This window comes from Triturus cristatus, chromosome 1_1, assembly GCF_964204655.1.
Source record: "Triturus cristatus chromosome 1_1, aTriCri1.1, whole genome shotgun sequence".
NCBI classification, from domain to species: domain Eukaryota; kingdom Metazoa; phylum Chordata; class Amphibia; order Caudata; family Salamandridae; genus Triturus; species Triturus cristatus.
In genome coordinates this window covers 927,022,350-927,047,700 of record NC_140579.1, presented here as the reverse complement: position 1 = coordinate 927,047,700, position 25,351 = coordinate 927,022,350, and the positions used below count along the sequence as shown (strand labels likewise).

The following is a 25,351-nucleotide window of genomic DNA, read 5'->3' as shown; positions in this document are numbered from 1 at the left end:
CTTTGTCTTTGGTCTTGGATAGGTTCCCGGAGCGTCCTTGAAGGGTACATGTTCTCCCGGGGTCAGGTCCAGGCCACTGCTGCTGGCGGTGACGCCAGCGCACTTCACCCAGAACCTCGTTTTGTCGGGGCAGTCATGTTTAAAGTCTCGTTCAGCCATCTTGTCTAGGCCGAAATGGTCAACTTAAGCAAAAGAAACACAAAACGTAATTAAAACAAAGAAATGGCTAATAAAATGTTATCCCCTTGCTAATACCCATATGTGTGTGTATTTATCTAGCAGAAGCAACACTCAGAGCAGTTTATACTCACTGAATAAAGCACAAAATCACAAATACATCACCAAAGCGACATATAACATGCAATATTCTAATTTTCTACTATTAATTTGCGTACTCCAGTTAGTTCACAATTAATATAGCCATGCAAGGTGCAATTCCCACGTGTAATTCTTTCGTTAATATAACTGGTGAGTTATCACTTCAAACGGATTAATAATATTACAATCAATTGATTATTCGGATTAATATAAACATGCAGAATGGGGGTATACAAAATTTTGTATTACCCGCTCCAGCAAGTGCAGCTGCTAGGGCGGTGGGTGAAGAGATTGGCGCCTTCAAGGAGTGGGGGTAAGGAGAGGTGCTGCTGCCGTGAGACATGGCAGCAGGGGTAATAAAACATGGAAATCAGAGAACCTCTGTGCAGAATCCATCAGTATTTCAAACACAGCTCTACAAATGCAATCACCATTTGTCCTTATTTGAATAATGCTGGTCTGCAAACTATTAAAAGGGCAATGAAGTCAATTGTAATATACAGCTCTCCATGGAGCAACATAACATCTACTGGTAACTCTTAAGAGTGTGTACTTTTACTCAGCAGAGAGTTTCCCATTTATAAAGCGGATATGTTGGTCCATGGTGAGCTGTACATTACAGTTGGCTGGACTGCTCTTTTAGTCAACTGCTGGCCAACCATACTATATTTAATACAAAGGGTGTTTGTCTATTTAATGCTGCGATTAAAGTACTGACGGATTCTGCATAAAGCTTTATGTTTTCCAGACGGAATTAGTTTAATGTTACTAAACAGTGGGTACAAGTATCTTACTATATCCCAGCACTGTCAGCCCTTCAAAAACATTATTTTTACATCACAGACTGAACAACAATATTATTTATTTTCAGTCAATTTTATTTTTGCTTTGGCATTAATACACGCTTACATAATTAATAAGTAATACAACTGATTTAGGCCCAACAGTACCAGCCCTTTCTTTTTAAAACACGTTCAGAGTAAGAATTATAGGTTGCTTTACATTACGTTTACATGCATTGCACTTTTAGTTGCCTGCAACCAAAATTTATTCAAATAAATACACATGCTGGTTAGATGCTTGTGAAAATTAAAAAACAAATTACAATTGCAAACATATGGAGTTACCAGAAGCTAAGACTATCTGAGTTGCAATCTTCCTGTTCACCGGTTCCCAGTGAAATTGCAGTAATTAGTGGGCCATATGCCAAAGCAGACTACCAACCAGACACAACCTTTGATTGTTCCATCTCCTCTCAAGAGGGCTGTCTCCATCCTGAAGCACCCACTCTAAAGGACAAAGAGGTGCGAACAATTTACACTACAGTAAGGTGAGAATAAACCCCAACACAGTTACCTGCCACATAAACCTACTGTTGAAATTAGAAAGGGCTGGAACGGCTGGGTCTAAGTTAATTACTTTTCCAATAGAGAAGCGTGTTTTAATAAAAACTAAAATATGTAATTAGCAAAATTGAAAGAATAATGGGATAGAGTCTATCATATATGCAATGATGTTTTTTGAAGGGCTAATGGGCTTGGCACATGGTATGTTCTATGTACAACTAAAAAATGAAACCGAAATGATATGCCCTATACTGATATCGTTCCAGCCTTTCAGACACAAAAACGAAGTATCTACTCCTTTTGATACAAAAAAAAGTCTGAGGAAATGTAAACACTAAGAATTTAATGTCATTTATTATAAGGAAGAGATACCACATTACTGACCCTGAAAGGCTGGAAGGGCTGAGACACAGTCAGTAAACCGCGAGTTCTGCTGTATCTGCACATCACTGCCACACTGAACAGTCGGTTCAAATCACTTACTATGTCCCAACAGTATCAGCCCATCAAAAACACCCTGCTTGTTTCTTCACGGACTCTAGACCAATAGTGTTTAGATTTAGTCAATTAAAAATGTGCTTTCTTGTTAAAGCGTTTTTTAACGAAAGCAAAAAAATATTTGAGTAAAGGTAATTAATTCAGGGAGTATACACGGGGGCTGCTTCAGGGAGTACAGAGGAGAGAGGAGGCTACTGCAGGGAGCAAATAGAGGAGAGGGATGGGGGTTATTCTGTAAGGAGCAGAGAGCAGTGTGGGAGTCCTGCAGAATGGAGAGTGCAGATGGGTCGGTGGGTGAAGAGACAGGCGCTTTTAAGGAGTGAGGGTGAGGAGGGGTGCTGCTGCGAGAGACATGGCTGTGATGGGGAGCAGGGACAATAAAACCCGGAAATCAGAGAATATAAACACACAGCAGTAGTTTTTTATTTAAATAAACTTTAGCAGCAAACATGTAAACACACAATGCCCCCAAACATAATGTAAAGCGCACCAAAAAGGATATTCTGAGTGCGTTTTGAATACAGTCAACACAAGAAACTATATGTTGCCAAAACAAACAAGTAAGAGGATGCGGCGTAACATATAGAGCTGTCGAATCCAAGACCAATGGTGGCTGGCACAGATTGGAGGTGGGAGGGCAGAGGGGGGCAGGGGGTAAAGAAAATAAAACATACCTTCTTGCAGCAACTTGACGCTTTCTCCACCGTTGTCTCCGGAACAAGAACACAGAACAACACTTAGGCTCCCCTAAGCCAATCACAATGCTGCAACGCAGCGTTGTACTTGGTCTGAGCGCCATGGTTCGGCACTCAGATGGTGGTAACTGAGGGCCTGGGCATGTTCTGCACGCAGGCCCTAATGCAGCCCGTGTGGAGAACATGCAAAGTGCGCATGGCTGTTTGGCCAGACCTAGACAGCCGGCCTAACATTCATGAATACCATGGGAGGGCAAGCCACTCCTCCCTTCCCCTGCTCTGTCAGCAGAGCAGCCCTGCCTGCAAAGCAGCCGCAAGAAGGACAAAATGAAATAATAACGTAAGAGTTATCAATTTTTTTCCCTTTATCCCGTACTGCCTTTATCTATATTGCTTTAATAGAAATGGGGCAACACTCCTCTGCCTTAGCGGAGGAGCCCCCACTTTTTGAAACTGAGGAACCAGGTTCGAGTCTCGGCGCTGGCTTTCCCTGTGCCTACAAAAAACATGCCCATTGGAACAATTACATTGAAACAATGGCGAAACTGAACACAATTATAAATGCTTTACGAATGCTGATCATACTATGGCAATGGTTGAAATCCCTTCCAGTGCACGCATCTGGGGTGAAAGTGTAGAGGAACAAAAGCCAAAGCGAGTGGCAAGGAGAGAGCGGAAAGAAGTAGTGTGCGAAAACGAAAACATATGGTCAATAGTGCACGGATCCATGTAACAGAGGCTGTCTCCAGGGCGGAACAAAACAGTCAACAGGCGGGACAAATGTATACTATTTACCAACTAATACAAAGGAATTTCTGAAGGGAAATGAAAGAAACAATTCTAAGAACTGGGCGTGTTCAAAGCCCACAGACTGGGTACCACATGTCTCGAAGACCGCGCTTGCGCTGCCTAGGCAAGACCTAAAAAACTGTTTTTATTGCTTAGAAATTTTAAGAAATAGAGGCTCATTTAATGTTGTTTTGATCCCTTTATAGGAATGTGTGCATGAGGTTTTTTTAGAGCCTTCTGTTGCTCGGGAGTGTGCACATGAGGGAGTGTGCAAATGAGATACCTTTGACTACATGGGATGTGCCATTTCTAGATAATTAATATATGCATGAAAGAGAGGGGCAGGTTGCTCGAAACAGGCAAACTGAATATTTGATCAGTGTACCTCTTTGTGCTAGGTTGTAGGATCATTCAGCACTGCAGTCTATTACAATTTTAGCTTGTTCTTGTACATGATTGGCCCTTTTTGTTTCTTTTTCTTTTTGTTTCTTATCAAACAAGATTATGTACATATTACCAGTTTTCGATTTTGAATCAAGTGAAGCACTGATCATTTTATTACAGTTTTTAAAAAAAATATTCTTATGTTCTGATTGTATGCATGTCTTATGGTTTTATACCGGAAATAAACGTTGAGATAGTTACTGCTCACAGGAGGAGAATGAGAGCTGAAGTGGGGGCAGAGCCTAGAAGTGGCCAAATTCACCCACTCTCGCTCTTCTAGCTTAATTTTCGTAGCTCTTACAGTCCTACAGCACCTACTCACTGCTACTGATGGCAGAAATTAGCATTCCTTAATCTGAAAGAGCTAAAGGTATAAGAATACATGAGTTACAGTATAGTACCAGACTATCAATTATCAGAATATCGCCCTATTGGAATTAATTATAAACAATCTACAATCAATGGAACAATATGTTTGTGAAAGATATTTAGGACATGATATTAATTTCAGAGGATATTCCCAACGGTGATATTTTGTCATAGAACCACACATTACTAAAGTGAGTAACACACTTTAGTCACTAGTCTGAGAATTCATGGTGATATAAACAAGGCCTGGTTTGTGATTGTGCAAGCACTTCTTTATATAAATGGAGCCCAACAAAAGATAGAGCCGTGGATTCTGAACGACATCTGGCACAAAAGGCTAAAAATGGAGTGTTCATCACTTTCAATGACCATTTCGAGCTAGTACTTACTGATCGTCTGTCCACAGGTGTGACAAGTCTCAGCGTGGGTGCTATCAAAACAAGCACAGCAGTAAGGGTGACCCCCCTTCATCACATAGCGCTGGTCCCCCAGCGTGATACCACAGTCTGTGCAGCAGAAGTGCCCAAGGTGCCAATGCCAGCCTTCATCCTCTGTAAGCTCCTTGGTGAAGATGAGCTGAAGGGCAAAAATAGCATATAAAGGATGTCAATTAGGGCTCTAGAACAGGAACTCTCAAAGCCAAAACTCTGTGGTGGGGCTCTCGCGGAAGGCCAAATTCAGTGCAAAGGGGATGTCAAAGTGAGGGCACAGGAACAGAGGTTGCCAGAGCTGGAACTGAGGGACATGAGCTGTCAGAGCTAACATGACACTGGGGTGGTGTTCTAAAATAGGAACTCTCAAAGCTGGGACTCTGGATAGGCCCTCTCACAGCGGAGACTATGGAATGCGGCTCTTAAAGCAGAGGTAGGGCTCTGGAATAAGAGCTCTTACATTTGAGGGTTGGGATGGGAATGTTGTCAGACACTCAGAGCTGTGGGGATGTCATACGGTGGGGTTCTGGGACTAAGGCTCTCATAGATGGGGATCTGAAATAATTGGTCAAGATGGGAATTTTCTTGGCAGGCGTTTTAGGGATGGGGGTGGCTATATGGAGTAGCCTTTGTGTTTAGGTTCCTGAGGTGGGGCGATTAGGATTAGGGTGTCCGTTATGGGCTCTGGGATGGAGGCTCTCAGACCTGGACACTTGTGGAGTTAGTGACTGTGGTTTACAGGCAGTCAGGGGCTTTTTTACAAGCCTCTTGTGCCGCTGGTGCATCCCTTTTAACATGGGAAATACCGGCGGCGCAAGGAGTTTGTAAATAAGCTCCTCAAATGGCAAATTCTGGAGTAGCAAGACTCTGGAGTTGTGATTTTTAGGCTACAGCCTATCAAAGCGAGGCACTATGAGGTAGGAGCAATGGGGTAAGGGATTTCTGAAGAGATTGGGTTCTGGGGTGGGGTTTCTGATGTCAGTGAAGCTTTAAAGTTATATAGGCCTTTGGGGCGAGTGTGCATTTTCTTGGGTAGTTAGCCTTTTAATGAGGTCTCTAACCATAGTTACAGTGTCTGTGCGTTTGTAGCTCTCACTGGTGATTTTCTCCTCCCCAGCAGAGTGTTGTATTCCTCTAGCTCCACATGGTCCCTAAGGTACACTTTAGGCGGCCAATTTATTTTTTGGCATACATAATTGACTGCATCAGGATGACGGAGTAAATTACTATGCCGCTCTGAAGGAATAACCACCTTACAATTTTAGAAATTATCTCCAAGCTGAGGGTCATTTCTAAAGCATTGGTAGGACCGCCGTCACATTGTTGCTGTCAATGCTTTCTTAAGTTTGAAGCAGGATTTTCTTTTTGAAAATAAAAAAAGCCTTCCTCACCATAGAAGTCATCTCCCATGGCAAGGGGTACATTTTTTGTTTTTTACTGTGCCTTACCTCCAGGGTTTGCCTGGCAATGAAGGGCAGTAAAAGACGGCTATATGTCCGCCCATCTATATTAGGTGAGAGGACATAGCCAGTTCTCTGGTGGCCCTTAGTTCATCTGGCTGTTAGAAAAGTTTGGCCATGACGGAAACAAAGTAGTCTCCGCTGTTGTTAAACCATGAACCATCAGTATATAAATTAAATTGGCAGGCCATTATATTGGCTACGGGGTATACTTATCGTCAATAAATAAACCAGGCCCTTCATTTTGCTTACCTGGTCACATGATGCACAACGTGGTCTGACTAGCTCTGCATGGTGGCGACCACAGTGGATCTGTCCATGGTGGTGAAAGTATATGAGGTCGAAGTGTGGCTCCTCACAGGTACAGCAAATGAAGCATGAGGGATGCCAGCTGGACTGGTCCTCCAGCCCAGCTGCCAGAACTGCCAGCCCACCACTAGGGATCCTCTGGTCACACTACAAGAAACAGAAAGGCTGTCAGAATTTGAACCTACTGCCATATCACCGTACTATATGCCTATTAGGCTACACCCTCTCATTGGAACCTAAGATCATTTCTGCTATCTGAATAGAGGCTGCGTGCAGACTTCGAGAGCTCCGCTTCGCAGAAATCATTGCTCGTTAACCACAAGACACCCAGGAATAAGAATGCAGAAAGGAACCTAGAGACCTGGGTGGCAAAATTAGATTTGATAGAGGGGGCAGCAGGTGTACACTATCAGTCCCTGCAAGGACCTCAGACGGTTCCTGCCAGTATAACAATACTTTACAGAGATCAGGCACACACTGAGTGGATGCTGATACCAATGGGAGGGATGTACGGAACTACCTCTACCCCCCTTCACTCTTTAGATGTGAGGGAGAGGAACAGTGACGACTACCATGACTGGCGGTTGTGATCAAGATGATATTTGTTCCTATTTCTTTGTTGCCAACACAGGATTATGAACTTGATGCTCCTAAACCATGAACAATGCTTATGGTACTGTATGACACTGGACTGCTGCTTTGAGCCATTCTTTCTTGTTTATTGTTGTATAATACAAAATGACATATAAAGTATAAAAAATACAACAAGACTCAATACTGAAAAAAAGAATAAAATCAAGGCACAATCTAGGATGATAGCTTGAGCATAAACACATCAGTAGACTCGTACTACTTCTAACTCTTAGGCTTCTCTTTCTCCCAAGAACTCACAGCATTGGTGGAGCAGGGGGTATTTTATTATAACCTGAGTGGATATGCAAATTATCTAATATACCCCTCCCTTCTGTGGCCTCTTCTGAATTTCCCTTTTGTCGCTTTCTAAACTATGTTCTGCTTCCACTTATAGTCATCTACTTCCCAGTCAGACTCCTACTAACCTTCTATGAAGACTCAAATTTGCTTCCGTTTTTCCAATTCCTGAAACCCTAATGATAATCTTTCTCTTGTTATGCTTATTTCCATGTACATACCTTCAAGATAAAAGCAGGGACCTAACCCCCCCGAAATAAATGTATTCTTGGTTTGGCAGTTGAGTCTGGCGGCCCTGAGTCAGATCTGCTATGTCTGTGTTTGCTTTTCTCATCATTCTGATTTCACTAAGAGGTTTTCACTAATTTTTTCGACCAGGAACATATTTATATATGGCAGACAGTGTGGTGGAGGACTGTACGTCAGCCACCTTGTCTTTACTCCACCTGTAAAATTTGAGATGTCCACTGGCCTCGGCGACATCTCAATACATTGGCAGGAACCGATGTCATGGAGTTTCCTGTTAATGTAGGCAAAGTCTGATGGGACGGCTTCGTCAAACAGGATGATTGGCCTTCAAACTTTTCCAGAGTATTATTTTTCAAAAACAAACTCCTAAAGCAGGATTTGTTTTTGAAAAATAAAAAAAAATAATGATCCCCACACCATAGGAGTTATTTCCCATGGTGTAGGGAGATTTTTTGCTTTTTTTACTATCACTGCAAAGATATACCTGGCAGTGATGGACAATCACCTTTCCTCCACTATGAATAGATCATTGATACATCCTCCACCAAATCTGTCCTGTTCTTCAAATGTAGCTACTAAGGGGTTTGCATTATGCTTTGCTTCCAAATCCCAGCTGGGTAATGCCTTATTTTCACCAGCTTTCTCCTTGGTTAGGTCCTTAGCTACGGTGTCTCAACATGCCTCAACCAGTCTCCCAGTCCTTTGCTCCAGTGTCTAATCAGCTGTGTCATGCCGACCCTATGACAGCATTGCTACTTTAATTATTCATTATGTCTACCATATCCTTCTGTTATCTACCCTCAGTAACATCCACAGTTTTGCATAAATCCCTTTTCATGAAAACATCTGCTGACTTTTCATATTCCTCTAATTATCATCTAAATTCACTGTGATCGTGCCTGTGCAAATCTTTGAAAAGAACTGTTAATTCACAACATTATTTACAATCCTCTAACTTGTGACTAGGATGGTTATGTGAAATTACACTCCTTACTGTCTCCAGTTTGTCTGTGTTGGCACTTTTGATTTTGCTGTTGCCTTTGATACTGTTGATCACCCCACTCCTCTATATTATTTTCTGGTTCAATCCCAGAGGGTCCTCCCTTTGGCTGGCTGCTTTTACCAAGGTTCATGGAAAGCATCTCTTTCACTTTCTACGTCATAAGCTAACGGATCTCCCCTGCTCACACACTCTAAATCTACATGCTCTATATTATCCCTCTCTTCTGTCATCTCTTCCTTTGCGTTTCTTTCTCATTATACACAGACGACATCCAAATCTTCGTCATTCACTGATTTATTGCACACATGCATTCTGCCTCTCTATCTCTATGTTGGGTGGGAAATAGCTGATCCTCTCTTAACGCATTTGCTAGTCTTTCTCAACTGTCCTCCATTCTATTTCTTTCATCCTCTGTTTTCCCCACAGCAGCATGTAATAAAAGTGTAATTTTCAACTTTTCACTATTATTATAAACTTACATCTTTTACACGCTTGTGCTGCTTTTTGTTATACAACGTTTAACAGATCAGATCTAAAAAGAGGTTTCTTGTCTGCCACAATTATTCAAACCATGGTTTAAAATACTTAACTTCAGTTGTTCACTTTATGTTGATACACTCTAATACTCTTTAAATTCATCCTTCAGTCAGTAAATATACTGTACGGTCTTCGTTTCTCTTCATATTATTCCTTCCTGGTGTCATCTTCACTGACCTCCTACTTTTTTTTGTAACTTTATTTACCAGTTCCATATGAGATACATTCGATTCATGGTTACACACTGAATTTTACATGTCAATAAAATGCAATGCCGAATAGACAACTATTACATATCTTTCCCGCAGCCGAAATCACCGGGCCGACCACAAATTTCTCTTTTCTAACTGTACCATATATATAGCATCAGCCTGCCCAAGAGATGTCATTTTGCAAATTTACTGACTGAAACCTATCTGAAAACAGTTTAGCCCACACCAGAGGGCACAATCCCATGTGTTTGTTGCACATCAGATGATGCACTTAATGCCAGCGAATAACTCTTGAGGTGCTCCCAGATGTCTTTCGGGCGGGGTGCCGGTGGTTGGGTGTTAGCGTATAAGTCGCAATTTATGTTGCGGTATACCAAGCTGTTAAGCCAGCCTTTTATTGCTGGGGAGGTTTTACGGCTTCATTTAATAGCTATCTCCCTCTTCGCCAGCAACAACCCAATTGCCACAAACTTACAGACCCCCTTCGGGAAGCCAAGCACATAGCCCATCAATGCAGTTTCGGGTGTTTGTGCAATCTCCAGATCTACCATTTCTCCAATTACTTTGAACACTTCGCACTATTAGGTCTTAATTTTAATGTGTGAAATAAGGAGAGGGCAAGGGAATTGTAGGGGTGCGTCCTTGTCCCCAGTTCAATAATAAACTAAACAATGTGGACGAACCCACTGGAAAAGAGTTTGAACAACCTCACTGTTGTGGTTAGCTGTCTCTGAGACCCTTTAGGTTTTCTTAAAAGACCCCTCACACACCAACCTAGTTGGTGTCATGCTTCATCATCGGGGTCCCAACCGGGTGGCCGAATGCCGCCCGGTTGTGCTACGAAGCCTGATTACAGCGGAGCGGGTGTCGTGTGTTATGTGATAAGTGTGAGTTAAAAGATATCTTTGGGAATCCTTGTCTGCTAAGTTTATGAATGACGGCCCAGGATATTGTTAAAAACAAGTGTGGCAACCAGTGGAGGGGTTTGGCTCCTAGTTGTCAATTAAAGGTCTACATGTGTCAGCCCATCAAAAACAGAGTGTAGGGGCTTTCTTCAGGACCATGTGGGTTGTAGTGAGTGGCAAAAAAATCACGCCACGTGAATATAGTAACCAACACACGCGCTAAGGTGTGTGGTGCAGTGCGTAGGTGTCGGTATACTTACGGACACTGATTAAAAACCTGTGGAGGAAAGGAGAGACAGGACAGACACAAACAAAGCAACATAAAATGCAATCTTATAATGGTGCCACCAATTACTGACTATGGTAGGTGGGACACATAGGCAAGGTGAGACTGCATATTGGCTGTACCAGGTGCATGTATTACTCACATTAATGTGTATCAGTGACTGTGAAGCGTCACAGTAGTGAGGATATATCAAGTCACATAAAAAGTAGCTGTGACTGAGAAGGCATATGCAGAGAAACATGCAACTGTATTTTAAGTGCAAAAGTATCGTGTTGCATGCCCACGTGGTAATTTAATGGACACTGGGTTATAATTCGCCCTGTGTTGCCTTAGGTGAGCCGCGGCGTTAATCATGCAGCTAGTGGTGGCCGCGAGTGGCCTGACTCGGTCTAGGTCATGTTTAAAAAACAATAGATAGATTGCGTGCGCACAATCTCGATGTGAAGAGAGAGATGGCACATAATTACACTATGGTGTAGTGCTGGGCAGAAATACGGGGCTCTGGAGGGGTCTCATCTGTAGTCACACATTCGTCAAGACGCAGACCTGCAATGTACCTATGGCGGTCTCCCGTGGTCCTGGCTGCTCGAATTACTCGGTATGCGGGCTGTGTTAAATGCCGAGAGCCCGGCTGCTGACGTGCTGGCGTTCACGTCAGGGAACTAGGAATCTAGAAGAACTAGACTTCTGATAGCGTGTTTACCGCGCATGAGCGGCGGCCATGTTGGATGAGGGGCCCGTGGTATACTATGTGCTTATAAGGTGCCCAGTAAGATCGCATTGCTCGGGTGATGTTGAAAGTCAAAGCCAGTATTTAAAATGCAGGATATTAAAAGAGAGATGTTGGTTATTGTCATGAGAGACAAAATGTGAACGCAGACTTTGTGCAAAGTGAGGAGTAACACGGCAGACTATTGCCGTGGCGCCGATAGTCAATTCCTCGGGAGCGAAGAGTACCTCAACTCTCCCCCTGGGTACCACCACATCTGTCTATTACCGGATTACTAGTCACCACCCCTAGGGGAGAGAAGAGTCAGCTCAGGACCACCAAGGTGAAGGACAAACACAATATGCTCAGGAGCTGCAGGAGTATTGAATGTAAGCGTTGAAATCCTAATAGGAGACAAACAGAAAATGTGAACAATTTAACACTGGTTGTAATAATCTTTATATTCACTGAAAAAACCATAGGTTTCAGGCAAGTTATAGTTAGGAATTAGCATTTAAAAAACCTTAGAAATTCACTGAAAAAACCATAGGTTTCAGGGGCGTTATAGTTAGCTGGACATTTCACTCGAAAAAACCATTGAAATTCCCCCGTTATAGTTAGTTCAGCTAACTATAACTCGCGCGCCCGCAATGCACTGCTGCTGACGTCACATATTACATCACTCATGACATGGTCAGTGACATCACTCATGACATCACTGATGACATCATCCTTGTGATAGAGTGGCAGACCTCCTCTCCCCCTAATATAACCTTTGATACACACATTCAAAAATAGAAACTAAAATTTTCAAAACAATGGACATACCCATACCAGTTACAACAACCAATTCAGTAATTCTAAGATCCACATATACATCCACTCATTCACCAACAGTCCTATACAGTCACTCATACATGTACTCACTCATCATATGTGCTCATACACCTATACATCCTGTTACACAACGCAACTCATCCATAGAGTTACTCACACACATAGTCACTCATGCTAATAAAGAATCAAACATCCATTTACTTGCATATACAGTTATACACACACCACCACACTTACTTCTACAGAAATTTACACATACTTAGTCTTTTAAACAATCACTTATAGAAACGCATACTTATTCATACAGGAATTCTTCCAATCTCTCACTCTCACATATACTCACTTATATACACCAATAGTCACATATACTAGTTTAAAACATATGTAGTTACTCATAAAGAGACTATTGAGACAGTCCAGTCATTCACTCACTAACACACCCATGCACACACTCATCCACCCATACAGTCCTGCACACATGCTGTCTTCAACACATACAGTGAGTCACTCATTCATGCACCAATGCACTACGTAATACCCCCCACCGAACCATACAGACACTCAGACACTCATACTGATACTCAAAAACTAATAACCTATATAGACACTCATGTAGCTACTCACCAACCCATGCAGCCACTTATACACAAAGTGAGAGACTGATACAGATATTTACATATTTAAACATTACTCACTAAGCCATGTATTCACTAAGATACACTTAATCAGTCAGTTATACAATCAATTTTTCAAAAAACAAATCATCCATTTAGACACTTATATACCCATTTATTCTTCCATTGACCTTGAGATATACATATATAAAACATATGTAATTTTCAGAAAAACACACATTCACTGGATGATGTCATCAGTGATGTCATCAGTGATGTCATTTGAGATGTCATCAGTGATGTCATGAGTGATGTCACTGACCATGTCATGAGTGATGTAATATGTGACGTCATCAGCAGTGCATTGCGGGCGCGCGAGTAATAGTTAGCTGAACTAACTATAACGGGGGAATTTCAATGGTTTTGTACGAGTGAAATGTCCAGCTAACTATAACGCCCCTGAAACCTATGGTTTTTTCTGTGAATTTCTAAGGTTTTTTAAATGCTAATTCCTAACTATAACGTGCCTGAAACCTATGGTTTTTTCAGTGAATTTCAAAGGTTTTTTAAATGCTAATTTCTAACTATGCCTACAGAGATAGGACATGTGAAGAAAGAAGAAAAAACGCACAGAAAGAAAAAAAAGAAATGCAGAAAGAAGCAACAGAAGTCCTCAAAGACGAAGAAAAGTGCAGGAAGAAGGATAACGTGCAGAAAGAACAAACAGAACAGCAGAAAGAAGCCTTGTTGCAAAATCATCCTGTACCCTCAACTTTTTCAGATGGATACTGGTGGTAACGGAGTCTGACTAACCAGTCCTAGAGCCAGTGCTATGTTAAAAGACACTCAGAATACAGTGAAAACACCTACATACACTAGGGAACACTATGCGTTGGGGTCCCCCTGTGATCAGCATGACCTCCTCTGTAATCCCCTAGTATATAATAGGGCAGGGGATTAAAACTACCTCTTAAAACGTGCCACAGGGCGTGTTTGCACACGTCACCTCAGGCCCCGTCCCCTCACTTCCCCACTGTGTAAACATGCCCTGTGGCCGTTTTAAGTTGGGAGATTAAGTCCCCTTGAATCCTGAGGGTCCCTAGGGTCCAACTAGACCACTAGGTACCTCCAGTAAGCGCCACAGAGCTGCGTTGCAGAGAGATGTAAAAGGGGGCACGACCTAGACCACCTCTCTGCAACGCAGCTCAGTGGCGCTTACTGGAAGCACCTGGTGGGCTAGTTAGCCCCCAGGGGCCCTCAGGATTGAAGGGGAATTATTTCCCCAACTTAAAACGCGCCATAGAGCGTGTTTGCACACGTCACCTCAGGCCCCGTCCCCTCCCTTCCCCACTGTGTAAACACGCCCTGTGGCCGTTTTTTAAGTTGGGAGATTAAGTCCCCTTGAATCCTGAGGATCCCTAGTGCCAAAATAGCCCACTAGGTACGTCCAGTAAACGCCATTGCAGAGAGGTGTAAAAAGGGGCACGGCCTGCACCACCTCTCTGCAACGCAGAGCAGTGGCGCTTACTGGAAGCACCTGGTGGGCTAGTTGGCCCTCAGGGTCCCTCAGGATTGAAAGGGAATTATTTCCCCAACTTAAAACGCGCCACAGGGCGTGTTTGCACATGTCACCTCAGGCCCCGTTCCCTCCCTTCACCACTGTGTATACGCGCCTTGTGGCCGTTCTGGGTTGAGAGATTAAGTCCTCTTGAATCCTAAGGGTCCCTAGGGTCAAACTAGCCCTCTAGGTACCTCCAGTAAGCGCCACAGAGCTGCGTTGCATAGAGGTGTAAAAAGGGGCATGGCCTCAGAACACCTGTCTGCAACGCAGCTCCCTGGCGCATACTGGAGATACCTGTTGGGCTAGTTGGCCCTCAGGGACCCTCAGTATTGAAGGGGAATTAATTCCCCAACTTACAACTGGCCAGGGGGCGCGTTTGCAGCGTGCTGCAAGGAGGGGGCGGGCCTCCAGCGCGATGCCGGTCTTTTATTTATTTTATTTTTTTAAGAAGGAGGGCTGTGTGGACCCCCCTTCTTTTTCTAATTTACTGGCCCTGGGGACCCCGTCCCCCAGGGCCTGCACCCTAATTGTTTTTGTTGAAAAAAATTAATTTGGCCCTCCCAAGGCCTTAATCGGCCCCGGGGACCACAACCCCCGGGTCACGGCCTTTTTAAAAAAAAAATCTTTAGTAGGGGGCTGCGTTGCCCCCCTCCTCAGGCTACTTATGGCCCCGGGGACCCCATCCCCCGGGGCCGGCCTTTGTTTTTTATTATTTAAAAAATATATATATTTATAGAAACACCTAGGACATGCTGGACAAACCGTATGTACCTATCACCATGACGATTTGCTTGATATTCATTAAAAGGCGACTATGCATAAAATGAATCCACATGGAATGTATTTACACCGCTAGTGAAGCTCTGACGTGTCTGACACCCTACCGTGCCTAATCCCGGCGCCCCCGCCGGTGGGTACTCTCCAAGTAGACACCCTTGTCGTTTATTTATACAAACATGGGTAGCTATTGACGGGCACATTTAATATACACGCACACCAAGCCATTCAAAGGGGATTCGACAAAAATTCGACCAAACTATGCAAGAAACCCCCCTCACGGTTAATAAAACACACATCCACCGCCGGATGTGTAATACTTTTTATTTTACTCTCTGGAAAGGAGACGAACCTCACTTGAGAGTCACAGCGTGCTCCTGGCTGAGCCCAATGCTGTGTTACACCCACCAGTGCCCGTCTAGTGCCACACAGCTCTGTGTTGTATTCCACCAGCTAGTGCGTATGCTATGACACTCTCTAGCCCATGTGCACTGTAACACCACCCCGTGAATATGTCATGCAACACTTGCCTTCGCACAGGTTATATTGCCCCATCTAACGTGCCTTCCTCAATGCCTATGTTATAACGCAGAGCGCTATGCCATAAATATTACAATCTGGGATCCATTTCTTTGTCACAGTGCATATGCAACGTTACACTCCCCAGCACATATTTTATATTACAACTTTAGAGACTAGTTAGGTTACACAACACTGCCCTGTGAATATTACACTCCAAGGCGCATATCGCATAGCACGCGCTAGTGCCTGTGCTATCTCGCGCTCTCCAATGAATCTGTCATTGCGCACAATGTATTGCAAATTATATTTCACGCCCCGGTTCATCTTATATCACACTTTTTGGTGCACAGTTTATACCATATACTATATCTAGATTTCATTTTCAATCGTGCTCTCAGGACTATGTTCTATATAACACTGCGTCCTCCTACCCTTTTCACGGGCATTACATTTTGCGATGGGGGGTGGAGGGTCAGGGGGTGTTTCTGCCAAGTGAGCCCGGAGTCGCAGTCACAAACGTCCTCTTCTTCCTGAATAAAAGTGAGATTATGCTGCATACTTGTTCATTTTTTAAGTAGTTCGCACAGACACACATTTTAAAAACAATAAAGTTCCTAATACCCACCTTATCTGAACAGTTAGCTTGCTGCCCCATCCACCTCCTCCCTATCCTCTGTTGTCTGAATCCATGGACTAGCCTCCTCCCTCCTGCCATGCATGGTCTGATGTGCTGCCACTGCCCTCCATTTAGCATGATGTACCAGTCCACTCCTCCTGCCCTTCATTGCCCAATTCTATGGCCCATCATTGACCTCCTGCTTAGCCTCTGTGCTTAGCTTGCTGCCCCTATTCTCCTTCCCCCTGCACTCCGATGTCTTTGTGCATGCCCCTGCTCCATCCTTTTTGCCACCATGTTCCATGGACCTGCCACTCCTATCTACTCTGAGTGTTCTGTTGAGCTGCCACTCCCCTCCCACCTGCCTAGCATAGTCAGATGACTGTAACCTGCCCCTACCACCTCCATCCTGCCTGTCCACATGCCATGCCCCTATCCCCTTCCTCCTGTCTTCCATGATCCATTTTACTGCCACACCCTTCTGCCCTCCCTGGTCTGTTGTGCTGCAACTGCTCCTCCTGCCTGCCCCGCGCTGTCTGTTGTGAGGCCCCTTCCCCTGAACTCTCTGGTCTGTGCCCAGGTCCTGACCCTCCCTTCTATCCTCCATGGTTCTTTGTGCATGCCCCTGCACCCTTCTTCTTGCCTATCATAGCCATTGTGCTGCCACTAACCCTCCCACTTGCCATGCATGGTCTTCTGTGCTGCCATGGCCCCTCCCACCTTCCCTGTGTGGTCAGCTAGCTGCCCCTGACCCCCTCCCACCTTCCCTCCATGGTCTGTGTGTGTGCCACCATAGTCTCACTGTTGCTCTCCATGGTGTGTCTTGTTTCTAGTGCCCATCCTGCCTGACCTCCATGGTCATCCTGCTGCTCCTGCCCTGCCCCCTTGCCCCCAGCCCTCTGTTTCCTTGTGCAGACCCCTATTCCCTCCCTCCTGGCTTGTCTGTTCCATTGTAATGCCCCTGATCCGTCCCTCCTGCCCTTTATGGTCTGTTATGCTGCAGCTTTCTCTCCTGTCTGTCCATTATGGTCAGCTAGCTACCATTGCCTCTTTCCCCTCTGTTCTCTGTTGTCCATGTGCATGGTCCTGTCCCCTCCCTATTGCTTTCTATGGATTGTTGTGCTGCACTCCCGTCTCGCATGCGCTGTGTGGTGTATTGTGCTGCTGCAAACCCTGATGCCTGCCCTGTAGGGTCAGTTTAGTGCACCTCTCCATGTCCCTCCTGTCCTCTGTTATCCGAGTCCATGTCCCTACCCCAATTCCTCCTGCCTACCATGATCCAATGTACCATACTTGCGAACATTTTGAACTTGGTAAGAGGGAGATTTTGAAAAAAAACTGGGGTATTGATTTTCCCCTTTGAGTTATATTTGAAAAAGAGGAGATTGTAGATAGGAGACAGATCAAATAAAGCCCATTTGAGCTTAAAAACATTGGACGTTTCCTGGCTGAAACGGGTCTGTTGGCATGTATGGTTGTACTACCACTGCCTCTTCCTTCTGCCCACAATGGTCTATTATATTGCCACAGCCTCTCTTGCCCGTCCTGTATTGTTGGTTTGTTGCCCCTGCCCCCCTTTCCACTGTCCTCCATAGTCTGTTGTGCTGCCACTGCCCTTCCTGCCTGCCCAGTGTGGTCAAATTGTTGCCTCTGCACTCTCCTACCTGCCTTCAATTTTCAGAGTCCGTGCCCCTGGCCTCTGCCTCTCAACAGTATCCCAATGAACAACTAGATTGCTAACATTCTATATTTATTACAAAAGTGTGGAACGCCTGACGGCATCTTGATGTAATCAAAACTGTAATACCTAGAGTATTTCCTTTAGAAATTACATATATGAGAGGGTCTTATTTGCATCAAAATTATGGTTAGTGGTCTAAAAAACTAAAATGAGGACATATTTTCTGAGTTTTCAAATAGCGACAAAGAACTTTTAAATTATTTGTAATCTTTATGTTTTTTTATCCAGTTGACCACTTGATTAAATGTTGCACCTAGGGGAGAGGATGTGGTGTTACTTCCAGAGCTGCAGACTTTGCAACTGGGGAACCAGGTTGGAGTTTCTGCTTCAGCTCAACATTCTGTGATTCTGGTCAAATCACTTAATCTCCCCATGTCTACAACCAAAATGAATTTGATCTTGTGTGATGTAACTAATGCTCATGTAAGGCACTCCAATACCTGACAAGTCTGCACTATATAAAACTGCAAATACACAAGAAATAAGTGTTTTATACACTTCTGTCATTGGGCTACATGTGGGCTACATCTGGGTGATATTTGTGCTGCATTTGGGCTCTTTTGTCTCTGGTGGCCATCTTGGGAGATTTATTTGTTATGATGTTTCCCAATTTCCTCATTTACTGCAGTCTCCTCAGTAGGAAATGCTTTCAGTTTTTTACTTTGATTCCATCAAGAAGGTATTCAGATATGTCACACATTTGCCATAAATTCTGAATGTTAGCACTCTAGTTGCTCATTAGATCACTGTAGTAAAGCTACTGCTCACCACGGAAGTCTGCTGCTGGTATTAAAAGTGCATGTTTCAGTCTGCATATCAGAAATTTTTTATGAAATAGAAGACGATTTGAGAAGTCACTCAAAATGTGCCCTAATTTTTCTTTCTGCAGAACTAATCATAATTTCTATGGCAAAATGAACCCCCTCATTTTGTTCCTTTGTAAATTAAATGTTTTAAGTGTTACCACTTTATTCCAATCAAGATGGCTTCAGGTGTGCCATACTTTTGTCATAAGTATGACTGTTAGCGCTCTAGTTGTTCTTAAGAACACTCTGGGACATTCTGTCATTGGGCTATACTTGGGCTACATCTGGGTGATATTTGGGCTACATTTGGGCTCTTTTGTCTCTGGTGGCCATTTTGGGAGACTTATTTGTTATGATGTTTCCTAATTTCCTCATTTCCTACAGTCTCCTCAGTAGGAAATACTTTCAGTTTTTTACTTTGATTCCATCAAGAAGGCATTCAGATGTGTCACAAATTTGCCATAAATTCAGAATATTAGCACTCTAGTTGCTTATTAGATCACTGTAGTAAAGCTACTGCTCACCAGGGAAGTCTGCTGCTGGTATTCAAAGTGCATGTTTCAGTCTGCATGTCAGAATTTTTTAATGAAATAGAAGAGGATTTGAGAAGTCACTCAAAATGTGCCCTAATTTCTGCAGCACTAATCATACTTTCTAGGGCAAAATGAACCCCCTCATTTTGTTCCTTTTTAAATTAAATGTTTTGAGAGTTACCACTTTATTCCAACCAAGATGGCTTCAGGTGTGCCATACGTTTGTCATAAGTTGGACTGTTAGCGCTCTAGTTGTTCTTTAGAACACTCTGGGAAGCTGCAGTAGAACACAAAGGAATCAACTGACAGTCTCTACCCTTGTTGGATGTACATGTTTTACTGAGAATGTCAGACTTCATTCTCACATGACTGAGAAAGATAATGTGAATTTACAGAAAATATGCTCTCAGTTTAGCTTGTAGCTCACCTTCCAAACCTCTGTGGGAAAAGCATGAGAAAATAGTTTTCTCTCAAACATGATTCATGATATCACAGCAGAAGGCTTTTTCACATGGTAAAATCACCTTAGAACACACCACAATTCCTAAAATGAGTATGGTACCATCAACAAATGATTTATAATGTAACTAAAGTCTTAAAACCTTCTATTAACTGCAATGCTTTTTAATGAGGTGCTATCATGTATATTGGTCCCAAGATGGCTGCCAACACTTCTTGGATGAAGTGCTGACAGCCAATCAGATCTCACGATGAGATGTGTGGTTAGGCTCCGCCCAGATATATATGTGATTTTACTTTGGATTTTCTCAAGAACTACTGAACGGATTTACACCATTTAAGCAAAAGGCACAAGTCTGAACTGAGGACTACCTCTTTACCAAATTTGGTGTAATTCCATTCAGCACTTCGGGCTGTAGCTGCGTCAACAGGTCCTATGGGAAAATGCATGGGGAAAACGCGTTTTGGGACCCCCCTTATTTCTCGGCCCCCACTTGACGAATCACCGTGAAATTTTCAGGATAGGAGCGGACCGGAGCTGGCCAAAAGTTTGGAAAATTTCGCAAAGATTCATCAATCGACGCCAACGTTATTCCAAATAGAATGTTGCGGATTTCCTATGGAAAATAGGTCCTAACTATGACTACCTACTGGCGACTGCTAGTAGGTAATTTATGGCCAATACCCCCGCAAACTAAATCTCTTCTCAGGTTGTGTACCCTCCTAGACTCACCATCATCAATAACAAGGAAGCTTAATGTTGAGGGCAGGAATCCACACAGGAAGGAGCTTGATGATCTGGGCAGGAATCCACACAGGAAGGAGCTTGATGATCTGCGTAGCCAAATCCCACAACAACCAGTAATTATTCAAGCGCATCAGGTATAAGGCGTAATATAAAAATGTCCAGCCAAAAGGAATGCAATCCTACACCAAGGCAATTTCAGGCCCGAAGTGTGAGAGCTGCTCAAGATTGAGTAAGGCACGATGCTGAAATGTTCAAGGCGTCCAGGTAAATGAATGAACAGCCACAAGAGAAGCGGCAGCGCCCAAGGAAATAAACAGCAGCCGCGAGGGAAGCGGCAACGTTTATAGAAATAAGCGGCAACAGCGAGCGTAGCAGCAACGTCTATGGAAATAAGCGGCAGCCGCGAGAGAAGCGGGAACGCCCATAGAAAATAACCGCCGCGGCGAGGAAGTGGCGATATTCAAAGAAAAATAACCGACACCACAGGAGCAGCGGTACAGCTCAATTGGCGATAGCAAAATTGTGGTGCGCGCGCAGCACCCAAACAAAAGAAACAAAGACAAGTCGGGAAAGCAAAAGATTTCCCTAAATAAAAACTCGTTCCTCAAAATGGGCACTAAAAAAAATTGAAAACGAGGACAGTACAATTCAAAAGAATTCGTAAACACAATTACGAGTCACCTCAGTCTGAGCAGCCAGGTAGGATCCGTTCCAAAAATATCCAGGAGTTCAGAAGCGAAACGAGCGTCCAAACCGCATTCAAAAACATGGAACAAAGCTTTGGAGGCGTGGTCTACTTGGAAGTCAGTTGCCAAGCACCTGTACTTACTGCACACCGGCAAACTGCAATGGGAACAACCCTTACTTTCACACAAGCGGGCCAGATCCATCAAAGACACCTTAGTGTTGACATGCCCGGCCCTACTACCAAGACCCATCAACACACTCCTAAACGCCTGGGGTCTCCCTACCATTACGGGCCACTTCCTGTGTGGGAATTGCAGTGTCTGCCACATTACAGAAACCACCAAAAGCCTGCAATTAGAACCAGGGGAGACCTGGCAAATCAGACAACATACAAACTGCAATACCACACAGCCTATCTACCGCATTGTCTGCCCATGCAATCTCACCTACATCCGCATGACCAGAAGGAGACCCGCATCTGTGAGCATCGCAGCACCATTAGATGTAAGAAAAACACCACACGACTGACCAACCACTTCTTGGAGATAGGCCACACCACCTATGACGTGATGGGTGGTGATAGAAACATTAGACCCAAAAATGCCTAACATACAGTCGTCTACTGGAGAAGGAACTAAGATGGATTTACCGATTGTCCTGTCATGTGACTGGCCTTAATGACAACATACCTTGGAACTGTCTCAACAAACCACCGTGAGCAAGCCACGTCACCCACACCGTTTACTTAACAATAATAGCAGCACTCATACAGGGCGCGGCCCACATTGCCCTGACGTGCCAGTTAGCACTGAGGAGTGCTGCTTGTGTTTCACACTTCACATCCCCGATATTTATACATATAGAGAACTAACCTCAAGCACAGTTGTCTGACCCTTTGAGTGGCACATTAGACTGAAGCCCGGAGATACTACACATCAAGGTACGCACTCTCCGAATACAGCCCCCGCGATTACCACGTCCAATCCATCACAAGGGTCTATTCCTTCCTGACCCTAGTGAACACCTGGCGGGCATTTCTGCACCAACGCCACATATGACCTGCGGGCCATGCTCCTCTGACCAACAACTTGTACCATTTACAGTATACCCCAGTCCACACCTTACTTGCCCCGGCAATAGTCTGCTGTGTTACTCCTCACTTTACACAATGTCTGCATTCACATTTTGTCTCTCATGACAATAACCAACATCTCTTTTAATATCCTGCATTTTAAATACTGGCTTTGACTTTCAACATCACCCGAGCAATGCGATCTTACTGGGCACCTAATAGGCGCATAGTATACCACGGACCCCTCATCCAACATGGCCGCCGCGCATGCGCGGTATACACGCTATCAGAAGTCTAGTTCTTCTAGATTCCTAGTTCCTCGACGTGAACGCCCGCACGTCAGCAGCCGGGGTCACAGCATTTAACACAGCCTGCATACCGGGTAACTTGAGCAGCCGGGACCACGGGAGACCGCCATAGGTACATTGCGGGTCTGCGTCAAATGTGTGAATACAGATGAGACCCCTCCGGAGTCCCGTATTTCTGCCCAGCACTACACCATAGTGTAAATATGTGCCATCTCTCTCTCCACATTGAGATTACGCGTACGCAATCTATCTATTGTTTTTTTTTTTTCAAACAGATTTTATTTGTCAAATAACACATATGGGGCGGAGCTCTGTGACCCAGAGACTTTCGCAGCATCAACATACATCATTTTGACTTCGACACTTTTCTCATAAGCACAGGTAGAAATGAAAACCAATACAGATGAAACAAAACAGAAGAACTACACCCCCCCACACCCCACCCACATCGCATTGTCGACCATCCAAGAGCAACCTAGCCAGCCAATACTATAGACAAATGTTTGCAATGTGTCATTACCAATGGGCATCTTTCCCACCACATACGCATGAAAAGGCACACCAGAAGAGAGGGGAGAGATTAAACCCGGTCTGGGCCCTGGGTCGGGAAAGGTTCTAGCTCCAGGTCACGATAGTCCGCCCAGCGCTTCCAGATTTTATAGTGCTTACGAGGACACCCCGTACCACAAAAATAGGAGCCTCTAAGCCCATACAAAAGTCTAGGCCGTTCTTCCATGCAGAGACGAAGGGCGCCACTGTTGCCTTCCAGGCCCTAGCAATATCTCTTTTGGCTAGGTTAAAGCCTAAAAGCAGTAGATGGCATTTATAAATATTGCTCCCAATGCCCTCCATAATGTGCAGGAGCACCAATTTGGGCGAACAGGGAAGATCCCAACACAGAACTTCTGAAAGGCAGGCCATTACCACCCTCCAAAACCATGCTAGTGCGGAACAGTGCCACATGGTATGCAACAAGGTACCCTCCTCATGCACACATCGAAGACACACCAGGGAAGCCACCAAACCCGCCCTCCACAGCCTGACCCTGGTATAATATGCCCTATGGAGGTATTTAAACTGGATTAGCCAAAGGCTCATCGCAATGGCTGCCCCGCATGGGGAGGCCAGAGCCTCCATCCAATCTTCCTCGTCCATCGGGCCCACATCTTCCTCCCATACCTCCCGAAGATGCTGAAGAGACGGGGAGCTATGCGTGACCAGGGACTGGTACATTTTGGAGATCTTGTGGTCTTGAAGATCCCCCATGAACACCTTTGCTTCCACCGGCCTGAACTCCGCCAGCGCCTCCAGTCCCTCCATACTAGGGGAAATAGCATGTCGGAATTGCAAATATTTTAAAAACTGGGTTTTTGGCATTAGGAAATCTTTTTGCATTTCTTGAAAGGATTTCAGCACAAGTCCCCGCATGACATCCCCCAAAGTAGAAATATCGATAGTGTCCCAATCGCGGAATCCAGGCAAAGCCGCCAGCTGCGGCAGGCATCCGTTGTGCCATAAAGGGGTCTCCGAGTCAACCTGTTCAACCAACCTATCCTCCGTAGCGCCTGCCTCCAGATATGAAAGACAATCTGCGTGGCAGACGGCAGGGAGCGCCTCAATGGCGCAGAATAGAGACTCGTATGTAAGGTATGGTCTCCCATGCACCTCCATTAGACAGCATACGCCAGAACATCCCCGTACCACCATTCGTTGAGGACCAGCAGATGCGAGGCCATATAGTACGAAAGAATATCAGAGGTTGCCAACCCCCCCACAGTATGTGGACTGGAAGCAGGTCCATAGGCCCACCCTAGCTGCCCCACCACCCCAGAGAAACTGACCCAGGGCCACCTTAACCTGACGGAACCATCGAGGAGGAATCGGATAAGGATGGTTTTGCAGCTGGTAAAGTAAGCGTGGGAGCGTGACCATCTTGAAGATGACCAAACGACCATAGATAGACAAGGGCTTGTGGGACCAAGTTCTAATATCCTCGCGTACATGATCCCACACGGCGCCAAATTTCTGTCCCAAGATGTGGTGGGCGAATCTCACAGGAACACACCCAGATATTTCATCCCCCCAATTACCACCTGCACCGCGGAAGCCCAGGCGCCAAGATCGCCCTCCTCGCCCAGGACCCAGAGGGTAGACTTCCGTGGGTTCATAGTTCATATAGAGGCCGGAGGTTTCCCCGAAGACCTGCATGATGCACAGCAGCCGCGGGCCCGTCCTGTCCAAGTTGGTAAGGAAGAACAACACGTCTTCTACATATAGGGCGATACGATCTGACAATCCATGCGCCCATTCAAGATCGGTCACTTGAGCGTCGATTCGCACCCAGGCAGCCAGGGGCTCCATGGCTAATGCAAACAAGTAGGGAGACAGTGGGCACCCCTGTCTGGTGCCTCGGCCGATGGAAAAAACAGATGAGACTGAGCCCACCACGCGTACAGACGCGGTTAGGTCGGTATATAGTAGGGTTAGATAAGAGAGAAAGCGAGGTCCTATGTTCAATCTACGCAGAAGTGCAAATAAATACACCCAACTCAGGGAATCAAAAGCCTGATCCATATCCGC

General features: G+C 44.7%; 1 protein-coding gene across 1 annotated transcript in view; it reads right to left on the bottom strand.

Annotated features, from left to right (window-relative positions):
* LOC146871306 (protein prickle-like) overlaps positions 1 to 25,351 on the bottom strand; it is a 285,412-nt gene that overhangs the window by 180,547 nt on the left and 79,514 nt on the right. The window contains 2 exon segments of the mRNA XM_085599746.1: positions 4,849 to 5,035; positions 6,603 to 6,806. Of these exon segments, the coding sequence (XP_085455872.1) occupies positions 4,849 to 5,035; positions 6,603 to 6,806 (391 nt within the window).